The following is a 25,469-nucleotide window of genomic DNA, read 5'->3' as shown; positions in this document are numbered from 1 at the left end:
ACTATTTTTAACTTGACAAAGACTTTTTTCAAGTGATACCAGATAGAGTACTTAAGCCTTGACATATGTGTCATGTTCTCTGGGGGCAATATTGTATCCGCTGAGGATGTCTACTGTGTTAGGGAGCATAATCTTATCTATTTGGTAAGAGCACTAACCTAATTAGGAAGCAATGAGAAGTAGGCATTTTTGTAATGACCTTGAATGTTTAGGCCAAATATTACAGAAGGGACATGAAGATCTTTAAATAGCTACTATCCAAGCATTAAAATGTTTTTTTTTCCCCCCAGTAGAGTAATACAGTAGATATAATTATCGTAACAATTAAGAAAACTCCATTTATGTACTGGAATAAAATCTATGAATGGAAGGTGGGGAAGAGAGATCTATTGTTGTGTATATAAGTATAGAGAGGTGTTCTATTAACATTAAAATTTTCTGTTGTTTAAAATAAGAAACTTCTAGGATAATTCATATATACATAGGTAATTATCCATTAACATTCCATAAAAGGCTAAAGATATGGGATGAGTAAAACTTTTCCTGGTCTTTAATCAATCTCATATGTTTGCTACTCAAATGATTCTAAGAAAGCAGGGAAAGTAGACTCTTGTTTTTTAAAATGAAAATTAGTGAGAATTTAAAGATATTAATAGGGATCAGCTATACCTTTGGCTGGTGGTGCCTCCACTTTTTTAGGAACAGGAGTAGGTGCTTCAGGTACTGCTTTCTTAACCACTGCAGGCATTTAAAAGATATTTTATGGATATTTTGAAAATGACATGCAATGAACAGAATATCCACATATCCAAAAAATAACACAAAAGTGTGATTTATTTTAAAAAGATATTAGCAACCTAACTGGCAATTACATATATGGAATAGTGACTCTAAAGGTGGGAAGGATATTACCTGGAAATTCCATAGGCAAACACATCATCAGTGATGCAAAAGATTGTTATAATCTTTAGGAATAATAGGCTAAGCATTATTCTAAAAAGTGAACATCAAAGAAGCTGATTTTACTCCACTTTAATACTGAAGAAAAAAATTAGGAATTGGAAACTAGGAGAAAGTGTTACAGTAGGGCCTGGTCAGAAAAAAATTAAAGTTCCAAAAACCTAAAAGTAATCTCTCATTCTAACTGTATTGTAGATGCAGTAGAAAATGTTGGTGGGGGAAAAAGGGACACAAAGCTTCAGGTGCCAGTAAATAATTAACCTTCAATTTGTCATTGATATGATGTTATAAAATATACTGATGAATATTAGGTCTAGATAAATTCTGAGAAAGATCTGAACATCTGAACACAGCATATTCTTAATGTTCAACTCAGAAAAGTGGCTGTACCTTTAGGTGGCGCCACCTCTTCAACCTCCTCTATGACAGGCGGTTCTTCTGGGATCTCTTCTTCTGGAATAGGTTCTTCAGGCTCCTCATACACTTTAAAAAGATTATTACTTTGTAAATTATTTTTCATAATTCTTTTGATGATTAGACTAAAAGAATGTATCTGAAAACTGAGGTCAGATCAGTATAGGTAACTCAAAGCTCAGCCTTCCAAGCACATGTAAAAACTCACTCAACCTTGAAAAAAATGGACTGGGTCTCAAAATATGTTAAGCTTCTACCTTCCCAGAATTTTAGAATTGGAAAGGACTTCGGAGAGAGCATAGTTAAAATGATGATTATTATTTTAAATAGAGGAGGGCTTATTTGAGGTCAAACATCCATTTAGGGTCAGAAATCAGATTTTCTGTACCAGTTACTCAGGCTTAATTGAAATCTCTCTAGTACAAGTGTATCCCAAAATTGACAACCAAGTAATTTGATGAAAAATTTCGCATGGCAGACACAGTTTCCCTTAAAAGAGTCTCATTAAAATAAAACAAACAATAACCAAACAGCTTATGCATGTAAGAAAGATTCAGTTAGTTTCCGTTTGCCTACCCAATTTTTATTAGGTAAGAAAAATTTCTTTTAGAGTCTGAATATGTTATTTCTTGGAGTGAGATGTGTATTTAACTCTGTCAAATATTAGACAATGGTAAGATAATGATTACTTTGAAAATGCTAATTTTCTTAGAAAGTCATCTACCTTCAACTGGTGGAATTTCCTCTTCTTCAGGGAGAATGATTCGTCTTTCTTCAACTTTCTTGGGTACCTCAGGAACTTGAAAGATATTGATTGTTTTAGGCACTTAAAAATGCAAGAACCAAAGAAGAGCACATAAAGAACAAGTTGCCTGTTTTTCAACACAAGGGAGTAAATATCAGAACTCACATGCACAAGACAAAACACTGACATTTCATAGATACAGTTAATAAGACAAAAATAAAGAGATGAGTGGTTTAAGATTTACGGTCCATTAAAGAGATATTCTACCTTTTACTGCTGGAGTCTCTACTTTTTTAGGAAGAGCAGTGGGTACTTCAGGGACTGGTTTCTTAGCTACTTCTGGCTCTTTAAAGATATATGAGTTTAGAATTTTTATTTTTAGAAACAACATACACAGAAAGTCAACATTAAGTACATCAACACAACATGGAAAAACGGACATAGCACAAATATGGGTGTAACAGAGTTACAAATGATGACTGTAAATGACAGAGACCACGCAAAGCAAACGTTCATGTGGATAAACATCACAGCTATCCAGCACCACAGTTGCACACTGATGCAGCAAACGCATCCCCGTTCGGGGTGATATACCTTTGGCAGGAGGAGCCACTGCTTTCTTAAGACCAGGAGGAGGCACCTTCTTTTCTGGTTCAGGTTTCTTAGGCACCACAGGCACTTTAAAGATATTATTTTATTGCATAATTTCAGTTTCACAGAGACAATGGGACACAACAATAACACAAGTTATGTTAACAAATACCCAAATGGGACATTCTAACTTTTAAAGGTGATGGAAAGAAATGGCAGTGACTCATCTGCTTGGGAATAGCAGTACCTTTGGCAGGAGGAGCCTCCTCTTTCTTGGGAGTGATCACTTTCTTCTCTGGCACTTTCTTCTTAACCTCAGGCACTTTAAAGACACCATTTCATGATACAAATTTATTGTGAGGGACAAAAAAGAGAGAACACAAGAAGTCCACACAGAGAAAGACCCAACATGCAACAGTCACTCAAGATGGGGTCATAATGGAAGCTGGGAGCTCATATTGTATGAACATAATTAGGCTTTGTAGAGCAAGGGATTAGCAACCTATTTGAATATCAGAGGAGAGATGCTGTCAGTTAATTCATTTAAATTTCACTAGTAATTTATTAAATCACTATCTATAAAATATTTCTGAACCCTTGAAATACAATAAGGGATCAGCTTCACCATTTCATTGATTGTATGATGATTTAGAATAGTGATACCATGAGCTTTTGCAGAAAATGTTATTGAGCTTTAAGGCACAAATATATTCATTTTGTCCTACACTATGAGCTGACTGAATATGTTAAATCTGGGTAATTCATTCAGTGAGAGACTTCTTTTACATACCTTTATCTTATCCTCACTATATTATCTAAGCACACTAGGACTGATATTAGGATCCCCATTTTATGGGAGAAGAACTTGAGGCTCAGATTGGTTAAAAGACTTGCTCAGGCTAACACAGCAAAGTACATAGCCAAAGCAAAAGTCAAAATCTGCAAGGCTACCATTTATACGTATGGTTCAGAAGACATACGCTATTACTCAGTATTTGGATAAACACATTAACCTTTTTTTCCTTTTATTCTCTTTTTATAAAGGCACTTAATATAAATGGTTGAAGGATGAATTTTAGGAATTTTATTTCATCATGTTTTTCAGGTAGCTTTTTGTGTAGATAATTTAGCTTTGTAAAATATCTATATGAAAATTATGATGTTTAATAAAATAGGGAATTGGGTAGAACTTTGGTGGCACTTCCTTTTATCTTTGCTCTTGAATACTGCTTTGCATCAAGTGAAATATGGGTATCAGGGTTCCTGAACATTTTTGGAACTAAAAATGTGACTATTTTATACATACAGTTTTTCCTAACCCCCAGTTCCACCATGATTTTTGTGGTGAAGCTATGGATAAAGAATGTGTGTTTATTTGGGGGAGGTATACCTTTGGGTGGTGGAGGTTCCACTTTTTTAGGAACAGGAACAGGGACTTTCTTCTGTGGTACAGGTTTCTTTGGCACTTCAGGCACTTAAAAACATTCATTTTAAGACATTAAAAATCACATGCACAGTATTGTATATATATATATAACAAAAAGACAAAGGAGGCTAAGATCACAAACAACTAAATAAGATTTCATATCATAAAATTTGAAAAGACATTCAGATAACTTACAATTGACAGACACACAATAATAAGAGCACATATGTCCAGGATGTTTTCTAAGATTTAGATGGTAGACAACATAGTACAAAAAGATGGAAAAACAGAATTCAACACAAAAGATGCCTTGACTCCAAAAAAATTGCTATACCTCGTGTTGATACTGGCACCTTAGGTTTAATTTCTGGAAGAACTTCCTCTTCTTCAGGTACAAATTCTTCCTCCTCAGGAGGAACTTCCTCTTCCTCGGGAGGAACTTCTTCCTCCTCAGGTAGAACTTCCTCTTCCTCGGGAGGAACTTCCTCCTCCTCAGGTAGAACTTCCTCTTCCTCGGGAGGAACTTCCTCCTCCTCAGGTAGAACTTCCTCTTCCTCGGGAGGAAATTCCTCCTCCTCAGGTAGAACTTCCTCTTCCTCCAAAGGAACTTCAGGAGCAATTTCTTCTTCAAATGGAGGTTCTTCTTCCCGAAGTAGAGCTATAGGAACTGGAACTAGCTCGCGTTTCTTTGGCACTTTAAAGATATTATTCAATTATACAAGCATCACTTTTATGGACAATATTCATAATAATGGGACAACATGAAAAGCAAATATTCTGTCAAAACAAAGCATCAATTATCATCCAAGTAAATGTCATCAGGCATTAATTATAATTAGTGAGGCTGTATAATGCCATAATGCCAGTTAGTATCTTATGACATAATGCCAGTTAGTATCTTTATTTATTTATTTTGCCTGTTAATGTACCTTTGGGTGGTGGTGCTTCCACTTTTTTCAGAACAGGTGCTGGTTTCTTTTCTTCTGGAATGATCTTCTTAGGCACCTCTGGCACTTTAAAGATATTATGTGTCTTTAAAAGTGTGTTCTTTTACATGGCTTGGAACAATAGGTATGAAAACAAATCACAATATACCTGACTTTTGTATTTCTAACAGGACAATTTTTTAAAACATGTGATGTTATGGGGGAATTTGTATGTGAACACACATAAACAAAAGGTTTTCTCCCTATGTAAATGAAGAAGTGATATACCTTTTGCAGGTGGAGCCTCTACTTTCTTAGAAGGAGGAACTGGTACTTTCTTCTCAGGCACAGGCTTCTTGGGCACTTCTGGCACTTTAAAGAAATGATTTAGAGAAAAATTTTATAGGACATAAAATTTTGAGCCCAAGCATAATCTCAGAAAGTTTAAGGTGAGGTAATAAAAGTGTGACCAAGGTATTTTAAGAAGCATTTTATCTTTAAAATAAAATATTTTCTCTTCCATAAAGGAATATTGAAGAGGTGCATCCCCAAAGAGCATGGAATTGAATGAATTATTTTTTTTTCTCACATGCAAATATGAAACAAAACATTTTTGCAACTGAAAATTAATGTACCTTTGGCAGGTGGAGCTTCCACCTTTTTAGGGACTGGTACTGCCACTTTTTCCTCTGGTACAGGTTTCTTTGGTACTTCAGGCACTTTAAAGATATCAAACGGGGTTAGTGTCACATTTTTCACCCATGAATAAGAACCCAGCAACTTTAGGACTTAATTGAAGCATCACAGATATTCTAACAATTTCACTTTAAGATTAAGAATAATAATAATGACCACAAAACAAAGCACAGGCAAAGCACAGAAATTAAAAAAAGAACACTGAAGAAAACATAGAATGGTGATAAAGACAACATACAATGCTTAGTAAATGGTGATACTGTCCATTTTGGTATTAGAAAAAGAATCTATTATATACTAAGAACTTTCCACTAAAAAGGAGGAGCCAAGCATTAAGCATTGGCATTCTCTGATAGCAAGATTCAGAGATGAATACATGGCAAATCGCTCCTATAACCAGTTGAGTAGTCCCTATCTTGGCACTAATATTGTTAATATCATCATGGGTAAAGAGCTACTATGGCTCACTAAGTTATACTAAATGAGTAAATCATTATACTATCTCATTGGTGGATGAGAAAGGATGTACCTTTAGCTGGTGGAGCCTTCTCTTTTTTAGGAATGGGCACAGGAACTTTCTCCTCTGGCTTCTTAGGAATCTCAGGCACTTTAAAGATATTGTTTATTGGTAAGTTCTAACTACTAGTTAGGACACATCCATACAAAGCAATTAACATTTCTAACAACAGAGAGCAACAGTCACAAGGTTTTGAACTCGGAAGATAATTAACTATTTATATGCAGAATTAAGGCTTTTATATGCCCTGATATGAATGGTGGTATACCTTTTGCTGGTGGAGCAACTTTCTTTTTGGGAACAGGAACAGGTTTCTTCTCTTCTGGAACAGGTTTCTTAGGTACCTCAGGCACTTTAAAGATATTATTAAGAATTTTGGAAATGTTGCATAAAAGATATGGAATGTGACAAACAACTGTAGATAACATACAGCAGTATCTAAAAGTTCTGTTTGTAAAATAAGCAGAATTGGTCGTCGGTGCTAATAAACCCCAGGATCTGACCAAATTAGACACCCAGACTCCAAAGATACTGTGGCATATCCTTTTGTAGGGGATAAAGTCTACCTTTGACAGGTGTCACTGGTACCACTTCTTCTTCAGTTATGAGTTCCTCTTCCTCGTGAAGGTACTCTATTTCTTCTTCAAGATACTCCTCTACGTGTGTTACAACTTCCTCTTCAAAGGCAATCTCTTCTGGTTCTTGTCTTTCAGGTACTTCTGGCACTTCAAAGATTATTATTTTTAGGTTGAACACTTTCCAATTATTCAACAAAATTAGGAACATTTTATAATACAACACATTAGGAACATGGGCATTTGTAACAGAAGAAAAAATAGGCTTCAGCTCTTCCACAGGACTTCACACACAGAACTGAACACGAATTTCATAGCAAAGAGGACAAGCAACATGTGAAGAAGAGTGGATTAGGTACCTCTAACTGGTGCAGCTACTTCTTTCTTGGGAACAGGTACTTTTTCTTCTGTGACAACCCTCTTGGGCTTCATGGGCACTTGAAATGTTAATTATAAGGAAATTTTGTTGTCAGCAACAGGCCACCCAGCCAAGACTTGTTTTGTTGTACTTTAAGCAGACAGCAACAAATTTCCCAGTACCTCTCACATGATAGATATGTGACTGTTCATCTCAAAGAAACTTTATTTGTTCCAAGGAAATAATTCTGAATCTCAATGGAATAAATATATACAAAGTACTCTTCTACAGCTGAGAAAGTCCAAATGTGAAATGATGTTTAGTGTTCGAGTTTCTCTGCTTACAGGAAATATCCTTTACTAAAAAGCTAAACTTACTTCTGGATATGTATACTTTCTGAAATTGCAGGGAAGTTACTTCACCCTTAATAAAAAGCACATTCAAAAAATGACTAGACAGTGAGTTAGATTTTCTTTTTAATCTTCAAAATGACTTTACAATGAATAAAGAGCTACTGAACTGTAGTGAATATTGTTATCATATTACATCAACTTAGATAAATCAGGAATGTGCCAAATGGTCATTGATTTTAAATGCAAACATTCTGTTTTAAAAATATTGTAGCCATGTGGCAGGACATAGCCATGTATAAGAGGTTGTGGATATATTTTGAAGTTGCTTTTCCTTTTAAAGCTAACATTATTTTCCTATCCTGTATTTACACATTTTCACATCTGATATTCAACTAATGATTAATTTAAGGGACATACAACAACAAAATAAAACAAACATAGCTACTTTGAATTTAAAAGACACATAGTAAAAGCCCACAATCTAGGAAGGAAATTATTATACCTTTAGCAGCGGGTTCGGTCACCTGCTCTTTTTCACGTTTGGTAACTGAAATGTGTATTTTTTCCTCAACAACTTTCTTTGATTCTTCAGTCACTTTAAAGATATTAATTATTGAAGAGTATTAAAACCAACCTCATGAATACCATGTAAATAAAAATACATGAACAACTGTAAAATGTGAGAATCAGGACCAGAACAATACACTCAGAAAAAAACCAAAGAACAGCACACCAGGTAGTAAGACATTCCACAATGTAAGTCACGAAGCTGTTTTTGGTGGTTATCACTCTTAATGTACCTTTGGGTGGTGGAAGTTTGAGTTTCTTAGGAATGGGTACTGGTACTTTTTCTTCAGGGACAGCTTTCTTCACCACTTAAAAATATCAATATTAAAAGATTTAAAAACTTGAGCCAGATTTCTCAAGAATACTAAGAACAAAAAATTAAGAAATACAATGTACAACATATTCCCACACACACACAGGACTGGCACACTGCCACTTCAACACGGATTTACAGTATGACAGACAAGGAAACACAGGTCTCTCAGGACCGATAATGTTTTTCTCACTCTACCTTTAGCTGGTGGGACCTTTGGTTTCATGGGAACTGGTTCTTCTTGGACAGGTTTTATTGGGATAGGCTTCTCAGGTTCTTTAAAAGTACATACAGGGGATTTAATATTAGACTTCAGAACATAAATGAAAATTAATTTTAATAAATGGACTGAAAGAGTTAATGTAATATAGCTTCTATTTACAGTGTAGCCATGGCCTCTAGAAGTGAGAGAGAATTAGGGATCCAAATTGAATGAGGTTTAAATGACCTAAACAGTTCACAGTGCCCTATCCTCCTCGCTTTTCACTTCATTTAGGTAATTATAACTCTCTCTTAAATAATAATACTTTCATTTCACTTCAGGTAGAGAAAACTGTGATTACAACTAGTCTCTATATAATATTGATTTGTAATGCTTTCTGTACAACTACGCAAAATGCTCTCAAAGTTCAGCTATGAAGCATTAGAAACTAAGTGAAATAATATTGATTCATTTCAAAATTACACCAAGAACTTAGTTTTTGAGTAAAATAAATGATTTGTATCTGAAGATATAGGCCTGCAAATTTTATCTTCGTTAGGTAAAACCCATCACTTGTGCTACCCTTCTTTTTTGTTGTTACTTTTGAAGTAGACTTTGTCAAGTTTTGATATGGGAGCCTTGAGGGTAATGTATTTTCTCAATAACCTATCATGTGTAATAGTAACAACCTTCAGAATAGGAGATGTTCAGAAATTTTCGATCATCTAATTAGAATGGTCATGGGTGCTTGAAGCCCATAAACTGCTAATCTGGTTGAGAAAGAAACTTAGGGGTGTTTGCTGTTTTGTATACAAGCAAAAATGAGGGGGAATTCGATTATTCCCAGAACCAAAGTCTTACAGGAATCTTAAATTTGTAGAGAGTTTTTTCTTGAAGTTATTTAAGAAAAAAAATTCTGAATTTGCCAAATGTAACAAAAATTCTTTGCAAACTTCTTTGGGCATCCCAATTTTTTCCTATTTTAATGGAATTTGCACATAGTTAATGTGGCTACAGGTTTGTTCATACCTGTGATATATTCTTCATGCTCTTTATACTCTTCATAATGTTCAAATTCACGCTCCTTATATTCTTCATATTGGTCATATTCTTCTGTTGGTTCATATTCCTCAAATTCTTTATAATCATATTCTTCATATTCTTCATAGGCCTCTTCCCGTTGTACTGAAACAGTTTCTTCTTCTTGAGTGTAAAACCATTCTTTCTCTTCAGTTACAATTACTTCTAGAATAACATTGACAGCAGGAAGCATTTTACTTGAAGCCCATTTAGGGATGAGAGTGACAATGCGTTTTGATTTAATTCCTTTGTGATGGTCTCATGCACTGGTTATGGGACACCTTGACTGTCCTGTGCTGGTCAAGGCATTACAAAACGTACATTTGCTATTTATGATTTCAAATGTTAGATTTCCTGCATTTAGTTAACAATAAGCCGATAACGGGTGGGATTCAGATTAGGAAGTAGCAGGCAAAGAGCTGTGTAGTTTCATGCTTTATTTTATTATTTAGTCAAAGCACAATATACCTTTTGCAGGATGAGGTTCTCGTTTTGGAACTTCAATGGATACTTTTTCTTCCATAACAGCTCTTTTCCTGAATTCAGTCACTTTAGAAAGAGTAATTATTAAAAGTGAATTGCAGGATTTTGAATATGTATGTGTTGAGAGACATTGTGTATGAGTAATTCCAGCACAAGGATGACTGTTACTGTGCTTGCCATTTAAAATTTTCATTTAAGTGGCAAGAAAGATCAAAAGACTTGGAAATAAACTTGGACTAATATACATATGAATGCTTTTTTCTAAGCTATTAGTACTTCACAGATATTGAACAACTTTAGGAATTTCAAGTACTATTTATAAGAGATTTAAAAAAGACAACCAGACAGCATAAACAATGACTATCCACAAGACTCAGACAGAAATGTGTGGTATATAGTTTCTTCACCTTAATTTTAAGGTATTTTCATAATTTCTATGGCCACAATGCTAAAAATTCAGGATTTAAAAATTTTTAAATTCCATCAAAGATTGCCATACAAAACAAACATTTTGGCAGGTGAATTTAATACATGGAAATATTGGAAGACAAGCACATTTTAAGGGCAAGTACACATGTCTGGGGGCAGCTTCTGATTTTTTTTTCTTAGAAAGGAGAGGGAGTACTTTCTGGTATCAGAATTGTTTGGTTTGGAAGTGATACAAAATAGCAGATGCATCACTTACTTTGTAATGCATATTTAAATTATTTTCTCTAAGGATTCCAATTCCACTAGATTTGTTTCAATACCTACATGCTTATTTTGATCTTCTAAAACATTGGTATACCTTTTGCTGGTGGCTCCTCTTCTTTTTTAGGTTTGAATTTTGGAACTTTTTCCTCTGGAACAGCTCTCTTGGGTTCCTCAGGCACTTTAAAGACATATTTCACTTTAAAGAATTGTTTGTCTCATTCAAACCACAGAAAGATAGATAACACTAATGCAAACATAAAAGACTTGACATTTTTAGTTTCACAGAAAACAACAACTAAAATAATACCGCCACCACCTGACACCCCTGACAGTGTATCTGGTAAGGAGAATGGGGGAAAGTACAATGCTTTGTGTATCGAAAAGCTCCAGGTACCTTTTGCTCTTGGAGGCTCCTCTCTTTTAGTTACAGCAACATGAACTTTTTCTTCTTGGGTAATTTGCATGTGCCGCTCAGTCACTTGAAAGATAATTTTAGGATTCTGGAGTTATATTACTTAAAGTGGAATTTTAAAAAATATTATGTATCAGCCAGAAAGCACTGTGGTTTTTTAGAATGTAACAATTTACAAGGTACACACAAACAATTTACAAGGTTCACAACAAGTCTATAATACTCCATGCATGGACAAGGCAGTAATACACCGTTACCCCCAATATACACCAATGACCTCCATATAAAAGTGCGACCCAAGGAGGGCAGGAGAGGATGAAAGATAAGATGTGTTTCTAGTTTTTGTGGTGGTGGGGTCTCATTTACCTTTGGTGGGAGGAGGTTCTTCTATCTTAACCACTTTGGGAGGAGCCCTTTTTGCTGGAACTAGTTTCTTTGGCTCTTCTGGAACTTGAAAAATATCAGGCAACATGGTCAAACACACAGTATGAAAAAAGAATGAAAAACACTAAACAGAGGTACACTGTTTTTTTGTTACTGTTATAAAAATATGGAGGCTGTATCAATTTAGGGTAAAAAAGACAGACTTACGCAAGAACAAAGGGAAGCCTTATATACCTTTTGCTGGTGGCACCTTTTCCTCTTTAGGCACTGCAGCAGGGATTTTCTTTTCTGGCACAATTTTCTTAGGTGCTTCAGGAACTTTGGAAAGATTAGGTTTACAAATATTAGTTTGCATTACAGAAGAAGTGACATCATTTTGGCACTTAGAACTCACTTTTTGAAAAGATCAGACATATGCACAAACATTAATGACAATATTCAACAAAATTATTTATACATAGGTGCTGACAAAAACTTAGGGAATTACTCAGATTGAAGGCTTTATAGCTGTTGAGACAAATGCTATCACATTTCTTTGAGAGAGAGGTGTACCTTTAGCTGGTGGGGGCTCCTCTACTTTCGCAGGAATTTTCGGTTTTGCTACAATTTTCTTCTCATGCTTCTCGAGCACTTGAAAAGATTATAAAATACACTTGTAGTGAGTCTAGATTTCTTTTTAATAAACATATAAGAAATCTTGTTATTCAGACAACATTTTCAATACAGATGATAAATTAACGACAAGAGAACATAAAGAATGGGGCCAAGCAGACACACCAAGAGCTAAGACTCATTTATTTAAGTGTCAGTGTACCTTCAGTTGGTTCAGCTCCCACTCTCTTAGAAATGAAGTGCAACTTTTCTTCCACAATGTATTCCTCAGGCTCTTCCATCACTTTAAAGACATCAATTTTAAAGAAGGTAAGTGGTAGTGTTTTTTTTTTAACTTCAGCTCTAATTATTTCAAAGAGTAACTAAAATAGTAAAAGTTTAACAGTTGTCAAATCCCTGATTATTGTAATTTAAAATACTCAAAGAAGAATATTTTGAACAAATCATACACCTTCATAAAAGGTATGGGAGGTAAGTCTCACTACTTTAATTTTCAAGTGTACTGTAAAGATAATGATGCTTGTAAACACAGAAGAACAGGACCAATCCAAGACAAAAAAACAATTCTAGTGGCTAAATTAACAAGAACACAGGTTTGAAGATAAATTTAAAAAATAAGAAGAACACTCTAGATTTGAAGTCTGCAGGGCAGGAACATATATTTGAGCAATCATAAATAGGTTTATAAGAAAGAAAAAACCTGTGTTATATAAGAAAAAATGAAAACTTGGAAGTTAACTTTTACCCCCCCATTTTTTGGAGGCAGGTATAGTGGGAGAGGTTAGAGTCTTCCTATGATTTTTGAGCCTATACGTACAAAGTCAATTACAGAATAGTAAGATCTAGTTATAAACACATCTCTTTACATTAGAAATAAACTTAAGAGGCTACCCATCTTTTCCCTAAATCCTTCGGGCCTAAGGAAAACATAAGAATGTTTCCTTAGGTCTAGTACTGAAAGAAATGTATAATGCATCCTGTCAAAACTGGACCCGTATTCATACAATGAGAACTTTCCTGGTGTACATGCAATGTTTGGTTTAGAAGGGCTGGGCCCTTCTGACCCTATCAGATTCCTGACTCATGCCCAACACCTCGGCTTTCCCTTCCCAGAAAGAACAACAGAACTGGTAGACTTCCTCTCAGGAACGCGTCTCATCTTGCTCTGTTCTAAGCCATTCCACTAAGAGCACACAGGTGGGCTTCACATGGGCTTTTCTTTCAAGTGGAGAAGGGACAGAGCATCTTTTATTATCAAGAGATGCACTCAAGGGCATCTAAATGTACACTTCTTATCTTTTCACTAGGAAGAGAGTTAATTTGTTAAGAAACATACTCATTTCTCTGTAAAGCAGAGGTATATTAGAACTTTCTTAGCAAAGTTTTTTTAGATATACAGCTTTATCCAGAATGCTAGACTTCAGCAGTAAACCTAGTGGTGTGTTAATTCATTGAAAACATATCCCAACATTGACATAAGGCTTGATGTTCAACCCTTAAGAAATGATAGAGAACTAGCACTATGGGTATGGGCACATCTGAATTAGAAGTTGATCTAGATATTACACAATTGATTTCTCCATCTATGAAATATAAAAAGTAGTTACATGTTCAGTTTTGCACTCTCAAACATGGCCTTGACTTCTGGAATATTATAAGGTAATAAAATTTCTTGCTCATTTAAAAACCATGAGTCAGGACACGTTAGTGAGTTGTGCTGTCCACACTGCTTTATGTCACCCAGATATAGACATTAGACTGCTAAGGTGAAGATTATGCCCGCCCGCCAGGCTGGAACAAAGTCATGTCCACTGAAAGGATAAGTGTACATGGAAATACCTACACCACTAGTTACTTGGGAATATGAAGCCTTTTTTTTCTTCTACAGCCAAGTAAGAGGGGATGACAAGAAATAGATCGGATGTTTAACTCTAAGTAATGCTCTTGAATCTTGTGTTTTGATCAATAGATACATTTAATGAGGCCAGTATATGTTCACTGAATTTGTGTCACTTTCATTCATCTGATAAACAATCTATGAAAAAAAACCACCTCATCAAGACTCCAGATCATCTCTAGCTCCTTTGCATTTTTACCTCCATATTCTGTGACCTCTGCTTCCTCCTCCTCCTCTCTTTCCTCTTCTCTATAAACTGAAAAGGACACTCTTTCTTCTTCTTCTGAGTAACTCCATTCCTCCTCTGCAGATATTTTAAAAGACAAGATAGAATTTAAATTTGGCCTCCTGAAATACCGCCGATACCCATGTGCTTCCTGCAGGCAGATGAGGCTGGTGTGTGGGGCAGGGCTTCACAGCACCCCCCGTAACAAGGGGGAGAGCACTGATCTCAGACGAGGGCACGGTACAACCCAAGACTGAGCAGACTATTAAAATCACGTTCAGGTGTGGCCACTTTTGCAGTGATCACATTTTTAGCACCCCATCACTTTCTTAGAATGGTTCAGGACCAACGTAGACACAAAGACTCAGTCTCAGAAGGTCACAAATACACACTGATAAGGACAATTTCTAAAGTAAAACAGTCACCACTGGAAAGACGAAAAGACCTTGAGGGCACAAGTGCAACCCATTTCTCCCCGCGCTTCTGTGTAGATACCTTCATGGCGCATGACTTCCACTCTTTGAGGAACTGCAATGGATAGTTTTTCTTCAGCAGCAAATCTCTTTTCTTCTACAATGGCTTTCTCAGAAACTTCAGCTTTAAGAAAACATTAAAGTTGAAGTTTAAAAATCAAGAATCTTAACAACTCTCTCTCCCTAGCGTTTGGGGAAGATTTGCACAGTACATCACTTTTACGAGCAAAACAGGAGAACAAGTTACAAACGTATCACGAGTATGGACACACACAAAAATTCTGTCAGAAGAGAGACACAACGGCCAGTAAGAGAAGACACCAGATGGAAAAAAGCAAGATTTCATAGGCCGAAAGATTTGTGTCAGAGGCTTGAGATTATTCCTACCTCGGGGAGGAGGAGCTTTCTTAGCAACAGGAACTGGCACAGGCACTTTCTCTTCTGGGACAGGTTTCTTGGGGAGAGCTGGCACTTGAGAAACATTACGCACTCTTAGAACTTCAGTTATTTCATGGACGCCCAAAACAAAACACAGCTACGTATCCATGATGCACTCATATCCCAAAACTAACAAAATCATCATTTGCCTTGGACCATAACATCAAAAAGATGGTTCTTGTAAAGGCAGAGAGACAATACCTTTTGGTGGTGGAGCTTCTTTCTCTTTCTGAGGAACAGGTCTTTTTTCTTCGGGAACTTTCTTCTTTGGTATTTCTGGCACTTGAAGGATAATATTTGATTTTAAGATTCTTAGAAAGTCAAAATAAGCAACACAGAACTGGCAGGCCCACTGAAGAAAACATGCAAGTGAAAGTGCTTGAAGGAAGACAGGGTGATTTCATGGCGCTGGGATTAAGTACCTGCTGTTGGTGGAGATTCCTCTCTTTGAGTAATAATGGTTATTTTTTCTTCTGTGACAACCCTCTTCTGTACTTCAGGAACTTGAAAAGACATTAATTTTTAGGATTGACTTTATGTTTTCCCATGTAGTTAACATACAGTTATTTTGTCAGAAAGTAGGCAGGTGGACAGACACTTCTGTTGAATTCTTACACCATAAAACATTCATTTTGAATTAAACAAACTCAACAGATAATTAAACATAAAAATATTTTATACTGAAGACATAAAAACCAGGGCTTCTTTGCCAAGCAAGTCACTGTACCTTTAGCTGGTGGGGCTTCCTTTTTCTTTGCCACAGGAACAGGAATCTTTTCTTCAGGGACAGGTTTCTTTGGCACCTCTGGGACTTAAAGTTTTTAAAACAAAATGTTAGTTCAGACATATTACACTTCTTTGAATGGGCATAGGCACATACACAAATCTTTATGCAGTTCATTAATGTTGTTACCAATTTTCTATAATGCAAAATAATACAGACAATTGAATGATAATGTTATAGAGGTCACAACGTACTAAACATTGCAAATAATGTTAAGAGGCATTTAGGCAATTAAAAATAAGTTATATACAGAGAAGGATATGTACAGAATTCATTCCTTATGAACTGGTATGATTTCGATAAAAACAAACTAGTCAGTGATTACACGAAAAATATAGAATGTGAAAATAGTATAGAAAAATCTCTTTGTACTTTGTATCAAGAAATGGAACACATAATGATAATGGGTTTATCTAAGACTATCTTAGATTAAGATGTCTTTAGAATGGTTTGTGTCTATGTCAGTTACTACTTTTTTCCATTTCTAATTTTTTTTTGTGTGTGTTGCAATTGCAGTGTCGTTAAAACAAGGAAACACCTTTATTGTACAGTAGGTCCCTCAATCTGATATCCATGTGTCAATGGCTTTGGGGAGTTTTGTATATGAAGTTTTGTGAGTATACACATATATGCTCTTCTCAGAGGCATCATAGTTTTCAACAGGATCTCTGACCCAAAAACAGGTCTGCAATGGGTTTAGTTTATCTATCCCAGTGCTGACTTTTAATTGGCAGATGTATTTTAATAGTGCGCATTATTGGCAACAATTGTTTCCATTTTAAATAAGATATTGGCAGTTTTTGTGAACTGCTGCACCTCTGCACTTGGCATTTGTAATATTGTGATCGAATTATACAAAAATACATGTAGGGGTGTATATGTTAAATATAATGGGATGTTTATGCATATATACATGTTACTATGGGTATTTGTCCTATGGTTAAATGAGACATGCTTTCATGTCTTCAAGTCGTTTTGGTGTTAGTATTGTTTTCAGTAATATGAGCTTTTCAATAAATTTTATTTTCATATAATCATTATATTTTAATGATTAGGTAATCAGAAATCATTTGATTTTTCAAAACAGATCCAGAATTTTGGAAGAGCCAAGAGTTTGAGAAAGAGAGAAGCAGATTTTACTCAGGAAAAAAAATGGCAACTTGGGGAATTCAGTCAAAAGGGAACACTATTTAAAATGTATGGTTTTTAAGCCTGGTTTCTCCTAAGCTGGGCAATGTTGAATTCTTGCTGAATCTCTATAACTGACCAGATGTGTGTGGTTTGTAGCTTGATTGCCTCTATGCAGCCGTGCTGTTTATCACCAAAAATCAAAACAAGCAAATAAGCAAACCAAATCCAGAAAGCAAAGTAAAATATTAGCACCTTTGAATGCAGACATACCTATGTGAAAGGTCCCCTGACTAGCATAACAAGATTGTGGCAAATACTGACATTCAATTAATGTCTCAAGAAAAAGTAAATGTCAAAACTCAGTATGTTTCCAACTGTTCAAGACTCTCCATTATTGACTTTTTGGAAGAGAGGCCACTTCCTAGCAGTGCTGTGTACATCTTTATCTGGATCGCATTCATTTCTGCCAAACATCTTTGCATCTTGTCGTAACTCACAAAAGTGTTTTTTATTGAGAAAAAAAATCACATATATGAAGGGATAATAGAGTTTTTCCTGGAAACATGCCTATAGAAAATGAGTTTCACAAATATTTCTTTCTCTAGAGGGAAGATATTATAAATTTAAGATAGTTTAACATAATCACTTCTTTTAAAAACACTTTGTGGTAGTGTCTTTGGAATGTTCAATATCATAAATATAAACAGCGCATGTTCAGAGAATGGCCCCTGAAGCTGACAAACAAATGGAAAATACCAGGGACAATGTAAAACACACAAAACAGAGCGACAGCGTAGCACGTACAGGAAGACCATATAGAGCAAAGGACTGGCATTTAGGGTGAAGGGTGGCCCACGATCAGGTCCGGTGTACCTTTTGGAGGAGCGGCAGGCTCTGGCTTGGGTGGCGGGACAGGCTTTTTCTCCTCTGGCACAGGTTTCTTGGGAACTTCGGGAACTTTAAAGATACCATTGTTGAAAGAATGTTGAGAATTCTAGTCTCCTTCTGAGACATTTAAGATTACATTAAAGTATAAAGCCTCAGTAAGAGTATAAAAATTTAGGAAGTAATTTCACATGTTCTCCTCATGATGGCAGTGTACGCTCAATAAACCAATACCCTGGAGACACCACGTACATTACATGAAGCCGACGAACACCCAGCTAGCACGCTAGAGTTTAAAAGCATTCTTGAGAGTTGAGTAGCACATTACCACAGATTAATGAAGTCAACGCACGCAGAATTAAATGTATTACAAATGGTTTGCATATTTCATTAATACACAGCTTCCATAGGAAAAGATAAAGAAGACAGACACTTAAGAATATTTTTTCAAAAATATTAGTCTACCTTTGGCGGGTGGGGGCTCCACCTTTTTAGGAACGGGAACAGCAACCACTTCTTCTGGGAGTGGTTTCTTAGGTGGCTCAGGGACTTTAAAAAAAATAAGTGCCGTTTTTGAGAAATCGTGCATTGTGACAAGGCATATGTTGTTGCAGGACTTAGAATTAAACAAAGAGTAGACGTTTCCCTATTATACCAACTGAGTGCAAGAAAATTATGTGTTAGAAAGAAGCGTAAACAGAAACGGACAAATGGTTAATTAGAAAATATTTGAGTGTTATTCACTTTTAACTGCAGGAACTTCCACTTTCCTAGGAACAGGTAGGGGCGTCCCTTCCCCAAAGGTGCCAGTGTTTGCTCCTCGGACACCAGTTTTAGAAACTACATTTATAAAGCAGCTGCATTAGAACAAGTATATTAGATTATATGAAATTATTTTGTGTATCCTAAATGTTTAACAATTTGACTTAGCAGGGGAACAGGCAGAGCCCTAATTCATAGCAGCTGCCAACTTTGAATCCTGCTGGTGTAAATACTCCCACCCTGGCCACCAACTGGGACGTCATTGTCATGGAGATGAGAAGAGATGCACAATAGCACACCATTATCTAGTATTTCCACCACACAGGCACAATCACATAAACAACCTCAGAAGCACAGATAATAGTGAAATGCAGTAAAAAAAAATGAGGTAATGAGTTTTGAGTATTACCGTAGTTTTAGATGTAATTTATTTAATTGTAAGTTTATATAATTTAACTTTTTAATCATGGATTATAACGCTGGGTGGCACAATTCATGCAAATTTAACCATCTGCTCTGATGAGCTGGTATGAGCTGGCTTTAGAACATGATATTTCTACTTCTGAATAGTCGGCCACTAGATTGTAAGTTCCCTGAAGGGAGAACAGAGCCTCGGTCTCTTTTCATTCCTCTCTCCTGTGCCTTCCTCATGGTCTTCCCATCCCCTGCCATAAAGTCGCCTGTACACAGTAGCTATAGGTCTGCTGACGGTGTGACCAAATCTACTACGTAATATTAATATAGTCACATGCTTACTATGGAACTTGTAAAAGATTTTAAAACTAGAATGAATTACTAATACCTTTAGGTGGAGGCTCAATCTTTTTGGCAACAGCAACGTGAATTTTCTCTTCGGTTACGGTTTTCTTTTGTACCTCAGGGACTTTAAAAAAATGTACGTTTTAATTACTGGTATGTCATGTTATGGGTGGTAATTGTAATTTACAAGGAATATTGAAACACAAATTAAAACAGAGACAAATGTGCAATGAAAAGATGACAAAGATTACTTGGAGACAGAGGTGCCTACCTAATCACAAATTAGATAAGAAGAGGGATAAAAATCCATCTAAAGCCTTTCCATTTGAGCCCCCACATTCAAATCTGCCTTATACCTGAGACTGACACCTCCTCCTCAGTGTGAGAAGCAAAGAACATCTTTTCTTCTGAAATAACCATCTTCTTTGTATGCACAGCTGGTACTTTAAAGAGAGCATTTCACATTAGTATTTCTTTTTCTAGGACAAGACAGCAGATCAAATACACAGATTGTACACTATATTTAAGTCTTCAGACACAGAATAAATGGGTTAATATGTAGCTTGAGAACAAATTCGATATCGACAAGAAAACAAATCATGTTTTGATTTATAGGGACAAATAACACATGCAAGCTTTATCAAACATTATTAAAAGGTAATCAAATAGACACAACTTCTTCACACGTCATATGGTCTTTACCAAATCCATTGGGGTCTATTCATATAAATGAGAGGATAGGAAATATTACATGCAATGGAATGCATTGCATAGTAAAGTTAGAAGATCACTCATAAAACAAAACTTTCCTTAAATTAAAAAACAATATGTAATTTTAAAGCGAAACTGGAAACAAAGGGAATGTTATTATTTATTTAAATCATACATAAGTGCAACTCAACATAAAATATACTATATAAGAGTGTCTTTACTTTGGTAGCTTCAGATTTGTGAATTGTTTAGTAATATATGTACACATATACATACACATAAATAGAAATGTTTAAAACTTGTAGTTGAAAGACGAAGATGTATACCTTTCACTTCAATAACTTCTTCCTGCACTGGAGTCCGAGAAGGTTTTTGTGGAACAATCTTCTTTGAAACTTCAGGTACTTAAAAAATATGTACAAATATATTTGTATCGTGAAGAATATTGCTTTGCACAAAATTTAAAAATACCTTAGTTCAGATGACTATATAAATAGCTAACATGGGAATATACATCAGTAAACAGTTACTTGTTTACATGGCACTAGAAATGTGTTGAAGGGTACTACCTTTGGTGACTTGAACTTTTTCTTCCTCCACTCTTCGAGAAGTCTTTTCAATTTTTTCAACTACTGGCTTCTTTACAACTGCAAGCATTTTAAAGAAATTGCAGTACTTTTAGAAAATTTCTGTTAAAGTACTTTGTCTCCCTATCTCTCTCTGTAGATCTATTTTATATATATATATATATATGTGTATATGCATAGATATGTTTAATTTTTTTAGAGAGAGACAAGTGTGATGCTCTGAACTCTAAGTACAAGTTTCTGTACTTCAAGTATTTTGGTTACATTTTATTTTATATTTGCCCTAGCAGTCTTTTTACTGTCTTGTTAATTTTTGCATTAAATGATTAGTTAATAGAAAAAAATCTATTGATATAATAAAACTTAGAAGAAGTTGTGCCTATTGGATTGAACTGGTGATTTATACATCTTTGCCAAACAAGCCATGGTAATGATGTTGATGCTCTGGCCTATTTAAATAATTCCAATTACATACCTTTAGGAGGTGGTACTGCTTTCTTTTCAGGTACTTTTGCTGGAATTTTTCTCTCATGTGATTCTTCAAAGAAAACAGAGGAATAAGAAGGCATATGCTTAAATAGTTAAGTTTTAATAGGTTGTATTGACTGCAAAGAAAATAATAATATAAAGTTCTATAAAGTATTGTGTTTGGGATCAGCATCGCTAACATGATTCCTTGTGCTGGATTTTGAAGCAGGATCAACCAGAGATGCAGCAAGGCGTTGGACGTAAAGCTTCAACAAGGAGGAGAAAAACAGCACTTGGAATTTAATCTTAGTAACAGGACTGAATGCTTCAACTTACAATGTCAAAGCATGAAAGGGACTCTGAAGGCAGCAGCTCTTTTAAAGATTAAGTTTCTAAAGATGTCTAACCTTAAAAATTCTAAGTGATCGTTTCATCTATTTCATATCCACTGAAAATCAGGTTCACAGTAGTGAAAAATATAATGAACTGAGCAAAAAATGAGGAAAAGAGAAAAAATAGCCACCCAATTCATACATACCTTCATAAACCTCCTTTTGGACTTGAATTACTTCTCTTTCTTGGTAAGTCTCCTCCCACTCTTCCTCCCCTTCATCATAGCCTTCCTCCCTTTCGTAGTATTCTTGCCCTTCTTCAAAATCTTCTTCCCATTCCTCGTGAACTTCCCTCTTGGCTTCTACCTTGGTCTCTTCATAGTCTTCATCTGGTTCTTCATAATAAGGCTCTTCAAATGCCTCTGTGTAGGGTTCCACTTCCAGCTCGTCATAGGGTTCTTCCACAGACTCTATGAAGACTTTCTTCTCCTCGTAGATGGCTTGCTTTTTCTCGTACACGGCTTCTTTCTCTTTCTGAACCTCTTTCTTTCTGGTTATGGTCATTATTTTCACTTCTTCAGCCTTGGAAGACACATCAATGATTTCAGGAGCTGAAATAAATAAATGAGTTAAAATGAATTATATCCATACATCACAAAATGAACATCTATATAGTCCAACAGTATCCGTGTATCAGGTCTCATTGTTATGTGGATATTTTCTGTTTTGTTGTACTGTATCCTCTTACATTTTTGTGAACTATGGAGCACAGTAGCCAGTATCAAGTTGCACTCTACTCTTGATTTGAGGATTTTTTCCAGTGTGAACAAAATAGCATTCCATAAATATTATCAAATAGACGCATCTTCCATTATTCCATGGGAGCTCCAGTTTGCAAAACCCCTGGTTTTCCATGGAACATTTTAATGTTCGATCACTTAATGGAATTTATATTTGATGTTTCTGCAGTTAACCTCTTTATTTTTCCAGTTGTTCTTTCCAAAACATTTCTAATTTTAAAGCTACATTTTTGATAGTAGAATGTGACTTTTTAGTCAGTTTAATAAATATTTGTAACCAAATCATTTAATTGCTTTTATATAACAACTTCTAAAACATCTTTAAGGCTAACATTATTTGTATGATTCTTAACATTTCTGTAAGCTACAACTGAAAAGCAGTAAGGATGACCCCCCTGCCTTTCTAGCCCTCACCTGCACTTTCCCTGTGTCCAGTGCACTGAGGCATATAAATATCCACCTGGGTTTCCCTTGCTGGGAATGGAGCAGTATGAAGTGCTAATTTAATATAGCAGAGGAGACTCTCAACTTTACAATAAGCTAGAAGCCTAATATTTAAAAATAAGAATATATAGCAAAGGTACAGATCTCAGGAATAACTAATATAAAACATTTAATAATTTCTTTACATTTACCTTTTGCTGGAATTAAGACAGTAGGAGGTGGGGGCTTCTTGGCAACCTCTGGGACTTTAAAAACATAAAAAGCATGTTTATTTTTAGGTTATGCATTGTTTAATGTTTACTAATCCTGTACATCCTTGTTAGTCATTTGTTGGCTGCTACTAATGTACCAAGTGCTTTTATAATTTCCAAGTTTAGTTCACCAGATATGCTATTCCATGCCATACTAATGAAAAATAAAGAAGGGCTGAAGGTTGATTCTTGTTTTAGGCTGATTTAAAATATTTTAAATTAACACAAGACTTGAAGAGAATATTCACTATGTCTAATGCTAAAAAATGATGCAAGTTTAAATTTTTCAATGATTAACTGTAAAGTTCTGGAACTCTCCATGCTTTTTGAGCTTCCTTTTATTCCACAGAGTTTCATAAATGACCATTAAAAAAAAAGTCTCAGTGAATGGGGCCTTATGCTCCTGGATTCTCCTTTTAGGAGGTTTCTGTACTCTAGTCCAATGGGTAAAACTATGTGTTTAGACTTTTATCCCATCTTCTCCCTAAAATTCTTCTAGGATATAGTAAAAATTAAAAGTAATTGAACTGATACTCCTTCGAAAGGTCTTTTTTTTTTTTTTTTTGTTCTGCAACTATTGACCTTTAGCTCAGGTGAACCAGGAAGTGTTCTGAGCTGGGTTGGAGCAGCCACCTGCAGTTAGCATCGGCTGTTGGACTAGAGGGCTGTGCCTTCTGTAAATCACTGCCTAGAGACAACAAGAACTCTCTGGTATTACCACAGCGTGTCATGGGCAGACATGCAGAGGAGGACAGGGGAGAAAAAGGGAGAAAAGAGAAAGGAAATGTGAGGACTGTGTCAAAGAAGAGGATGAGAGTGACTGAAGGAAGAAGTTTTTGTGAATTCAGACCCTACCTTTCACCAGCCTCCACTATTTAGGATTTAAAAATTTTAACCAGGAGAAAAGCAGTAAGACCAAATTTTGATCAATTATAATACCTTCAGGTAGTGCCTCTTCTTTACGCTTTACAACAATTTTTTTGGTATCTTTCTTTACAGCTTTTTTGGTCACTAAAAAAATAAAATAGCAGATGTAAATAAACTTTTCAGGACAGTAGGAGGTTTATTGAAATATTTTATTTTTTCATATGTTTTGATGGTAACAAGAGACTACTCATTATTTCAAGATACCTATTTCAGAAAGATTTTAGACTAGAATGCAGAAGATGTTTTTGGAAGGAGGTAGAATATGCAGGGTGATTAGAAGTCTTCACTGATTTTATGCCTGCTTAAAGTTTAGTGGATGAATAAAATTAAAATCCTACCTATGATATTGTGTAAGCTTTCTTTCGTTCTTGCTGACATTATAGCTTGATTATGGCCCTTAAGCATAACTTGAATCATAACTTCATGAATAAATTATACTGTTTTTATTTTTTAAATATGATTTAATTTCTCAAGTTTCCTAGTGGGTACTCAAACTTAGCTATGCTGACACTAACATTCAAAGAATAAATCATTCATAAAGATACTTATTCCTGACAACAACTATAAATGGAAATCTAATTTATGATTTTAGATTCTTGTTCCTTTCTGCTTTCAAAAGTAGATGAAATATACTTAACTGTGTTCAAACAAATTATAAAAATGCTTTTCTTTGTTACTGGGATTGTACTGGTCACACAACTGTAAGTTGTTTATTTGCTTGTTTGTTTTTTACTGAATTCACCCTGAATCTAGCTGAAAACTAGCTTAAGCTTTTGACACCAACTGCAGTGGGTATTAGTAGACTTTCAAATTTGATTTGTCTGATAATTTTTGGAATATTAAGCACATTTTACTAGTTAATACTCAAAGCAAATCATCTACATTTTGAAAGGCAATTTAACACATTGACCACCAGAGGGCCAACATGTTGCATTAAACAACGTATTCCAGGTTTGCAACAACAGTTAAATTCTATACTTTGACAGTTAAGGTAGATAATGTATAATACCTTCAATGCGTTTTTCTGGTGGTTTCTTTTCTTCAGGTGATGGTAGCAACAGAGGGATAGGAGGAACAACCATAGGAGGAATTTCTGAAGAAAATAAATGCCATCAGAAACATGGTTTGGTTTCCTATTTTGCGTGAAGTGTAATGAAATGCCTTTCTTTCAGTACTTCAAAGGTGTTAGAGCACCAATTCATCAATTAGAGCAAATAAACATGGCATGTCTTTATAAGGGTTACTTCTCTTTTGCTTTTATTTTTAATCACACAGCCAAGAACCTGA

The 25,469-nt window shown here is 35.4% G+C and overlaps 1 protein-coding gene across 50 annotated transcripts in view; it reads right to left on the bottom strand.

Moving 5' to 3' along the window:
* The window catches only part of TTN (titin), a 263,454-nt gene that overhangs the window by 135,982 nt on the left and 102,003 nt on the right, over positions 1-25,469 (bottom strand). For 45 of the 50 annotated variants that reach the window (XM_057503886.1, XM_057503834.1, XM_057503857.1 and 42 more), the window contains 43 exons: positions 25,192-25,275; positions 24,195-24,266; positions 23,196-23,249; positions 21,967-22,371; positions 21,436-21,498; positions 20,943-21,020; positions 20,700-20,777; positions 20,019-20,105; positions 19,706-19,786; positions 18,607-18,690; positions 18,130-18,213; positions 16,069-16,152; positions 15,764-15,844; positions 15,543-15,623; positions 15,291-15,374; positions 14,926-15,027; positions 14,404-14,508; positions 12,510-12,590; positions 12,248-12,325; positions 11,930-12,013; positions 11,678-11,761; positions 11,294-11,377; positions 10,994-11,077; positions 10,192-10,272; positions 9,673-9,888; positions 8,640-8,717; positions 8,362-8,436; positions 8,064-8,156; positions 7,210-7,287; positions 6,842-7,000; positions 6,544-6,627; positions 6,288-6,365; positions 5,698-5,781; positions 5,351-5,434; positions 5,066-5,149; positions 4,471-4,830; positions 4,101-4,184; positions 2,958-3,032; positions 2,714-2,797; positions 2,387-2,464; positions 2,099-2,173; positions 1,351-1,443; positions 670-747 (listed from right to left, as the gene is read on the bottom strand). In XM_057503886.1, coding sequence (XP_057359869.1) covers positions 670-747; positions 1,351-1,443; positions 2,099-2,173; positions 2,387-2,464; positions 2,714-2,797; positions 2,958-3,032; positions 4,101-4,184; positions 4,471-4,830; positions 5,066-5,149; positions 5,351-5,434; positions 5,698-5,781; positions 6,288-6,365; positions 6,544-6,627; positions 6,842-7,000; positions 7,210-7,287; positions 8,064-8,156; positions 8,362-8,436; positions 8,640-8,717; positions 9,673-9,888; positions 10,192-10,272; positions 10,994-11,077; positions 11,294-11,377; positions 11,678-11,761; positions 11,930-12,013; positions 12,248-12,325; positions 12,510-12,590; positions 14,404-14,508; positions 14,926-15,027; positions 15,291-15,374; positions 15,543-15,623; positions 15,764-15,844; positions 16,069-16,152; positions 18,130-18,213; positions 18,607-18,690; positions 19,706-19,786; positions 20,019-20,105; positions 20,700-20,777; positions 20,943-21,020; positions 21,436-21,498; positions 21,967-22,371; positions 23,196-23,249; positions 24,195-24,266; positions 25,192-25,275 — 4,323 coding nt within the window. The remainder of the gene's footprint in view (positions 1-669; positions 748-1,350; positions 1,444-2,098; positions 2,174-2,386; positions 2,465-2,713; positions 2,798-2,957; positions 3,033-4,100; positions 4,185-4,470; positions 4,831-5,065; positions 5,150-5,350; positions 5,435-5,697; positions 5,782-6,287; positions 6,366-6,543; positions 6,628-6,841; positions 7,001-7,209; positions 7,288-8,063; positions 8,157-8,361; positions 8,437-8,639; positions 8,718-9,672; positions 9,889-10,191; positions 10,273-10,993; positions 11,078-11,293; positions 11,378-11,677; positions 11,762-11,929; positions 12,014-12,247; positions 12,326-12,509; positions 12,591-14,403; positions 14,509-14,925; positions 15,028-15,290; positions 15,375-15,542; positions 15,624-15,763; positions 15,845-16,068; positions 16,153-18,129; positions 18,214-18,606; positions 18,691-19,705; positions 19,787-20,018; positions 20,106-20,699; positions 20,778-20,942; positions 21,021-21,435; positions 21,499-21,966; positions 22,372-23,195; positions 23,250-24,194; positions 24,267-25,191; positions 25,276-25,469) is intronic. The other 5 variants (XM_057503839.1, XM_057503847.1, XM_057503853.1 and 2 more) reach the window with 5 other exon arrangements.

The sequence above is a fragment of the Manis pentadactyla genome, chromosome 6 (genome assembly GCF_030020395.1).
Source record: "Manis pentadactyla isolate mManPen7 chromosome 6, mManPen7.hap1, whole genome shotgun sequence".
Classification (NCBI taxonomy): Eukaryota; Metazoa; Chordata; class Mammalia; order Pholidota; family Manidae; genus Manis; species Manis pentadactyla.
Note: the sequence above shows the minus strand (reverse complement) of the source record. Positions and strands in the feature narration are given on the sequence as shown.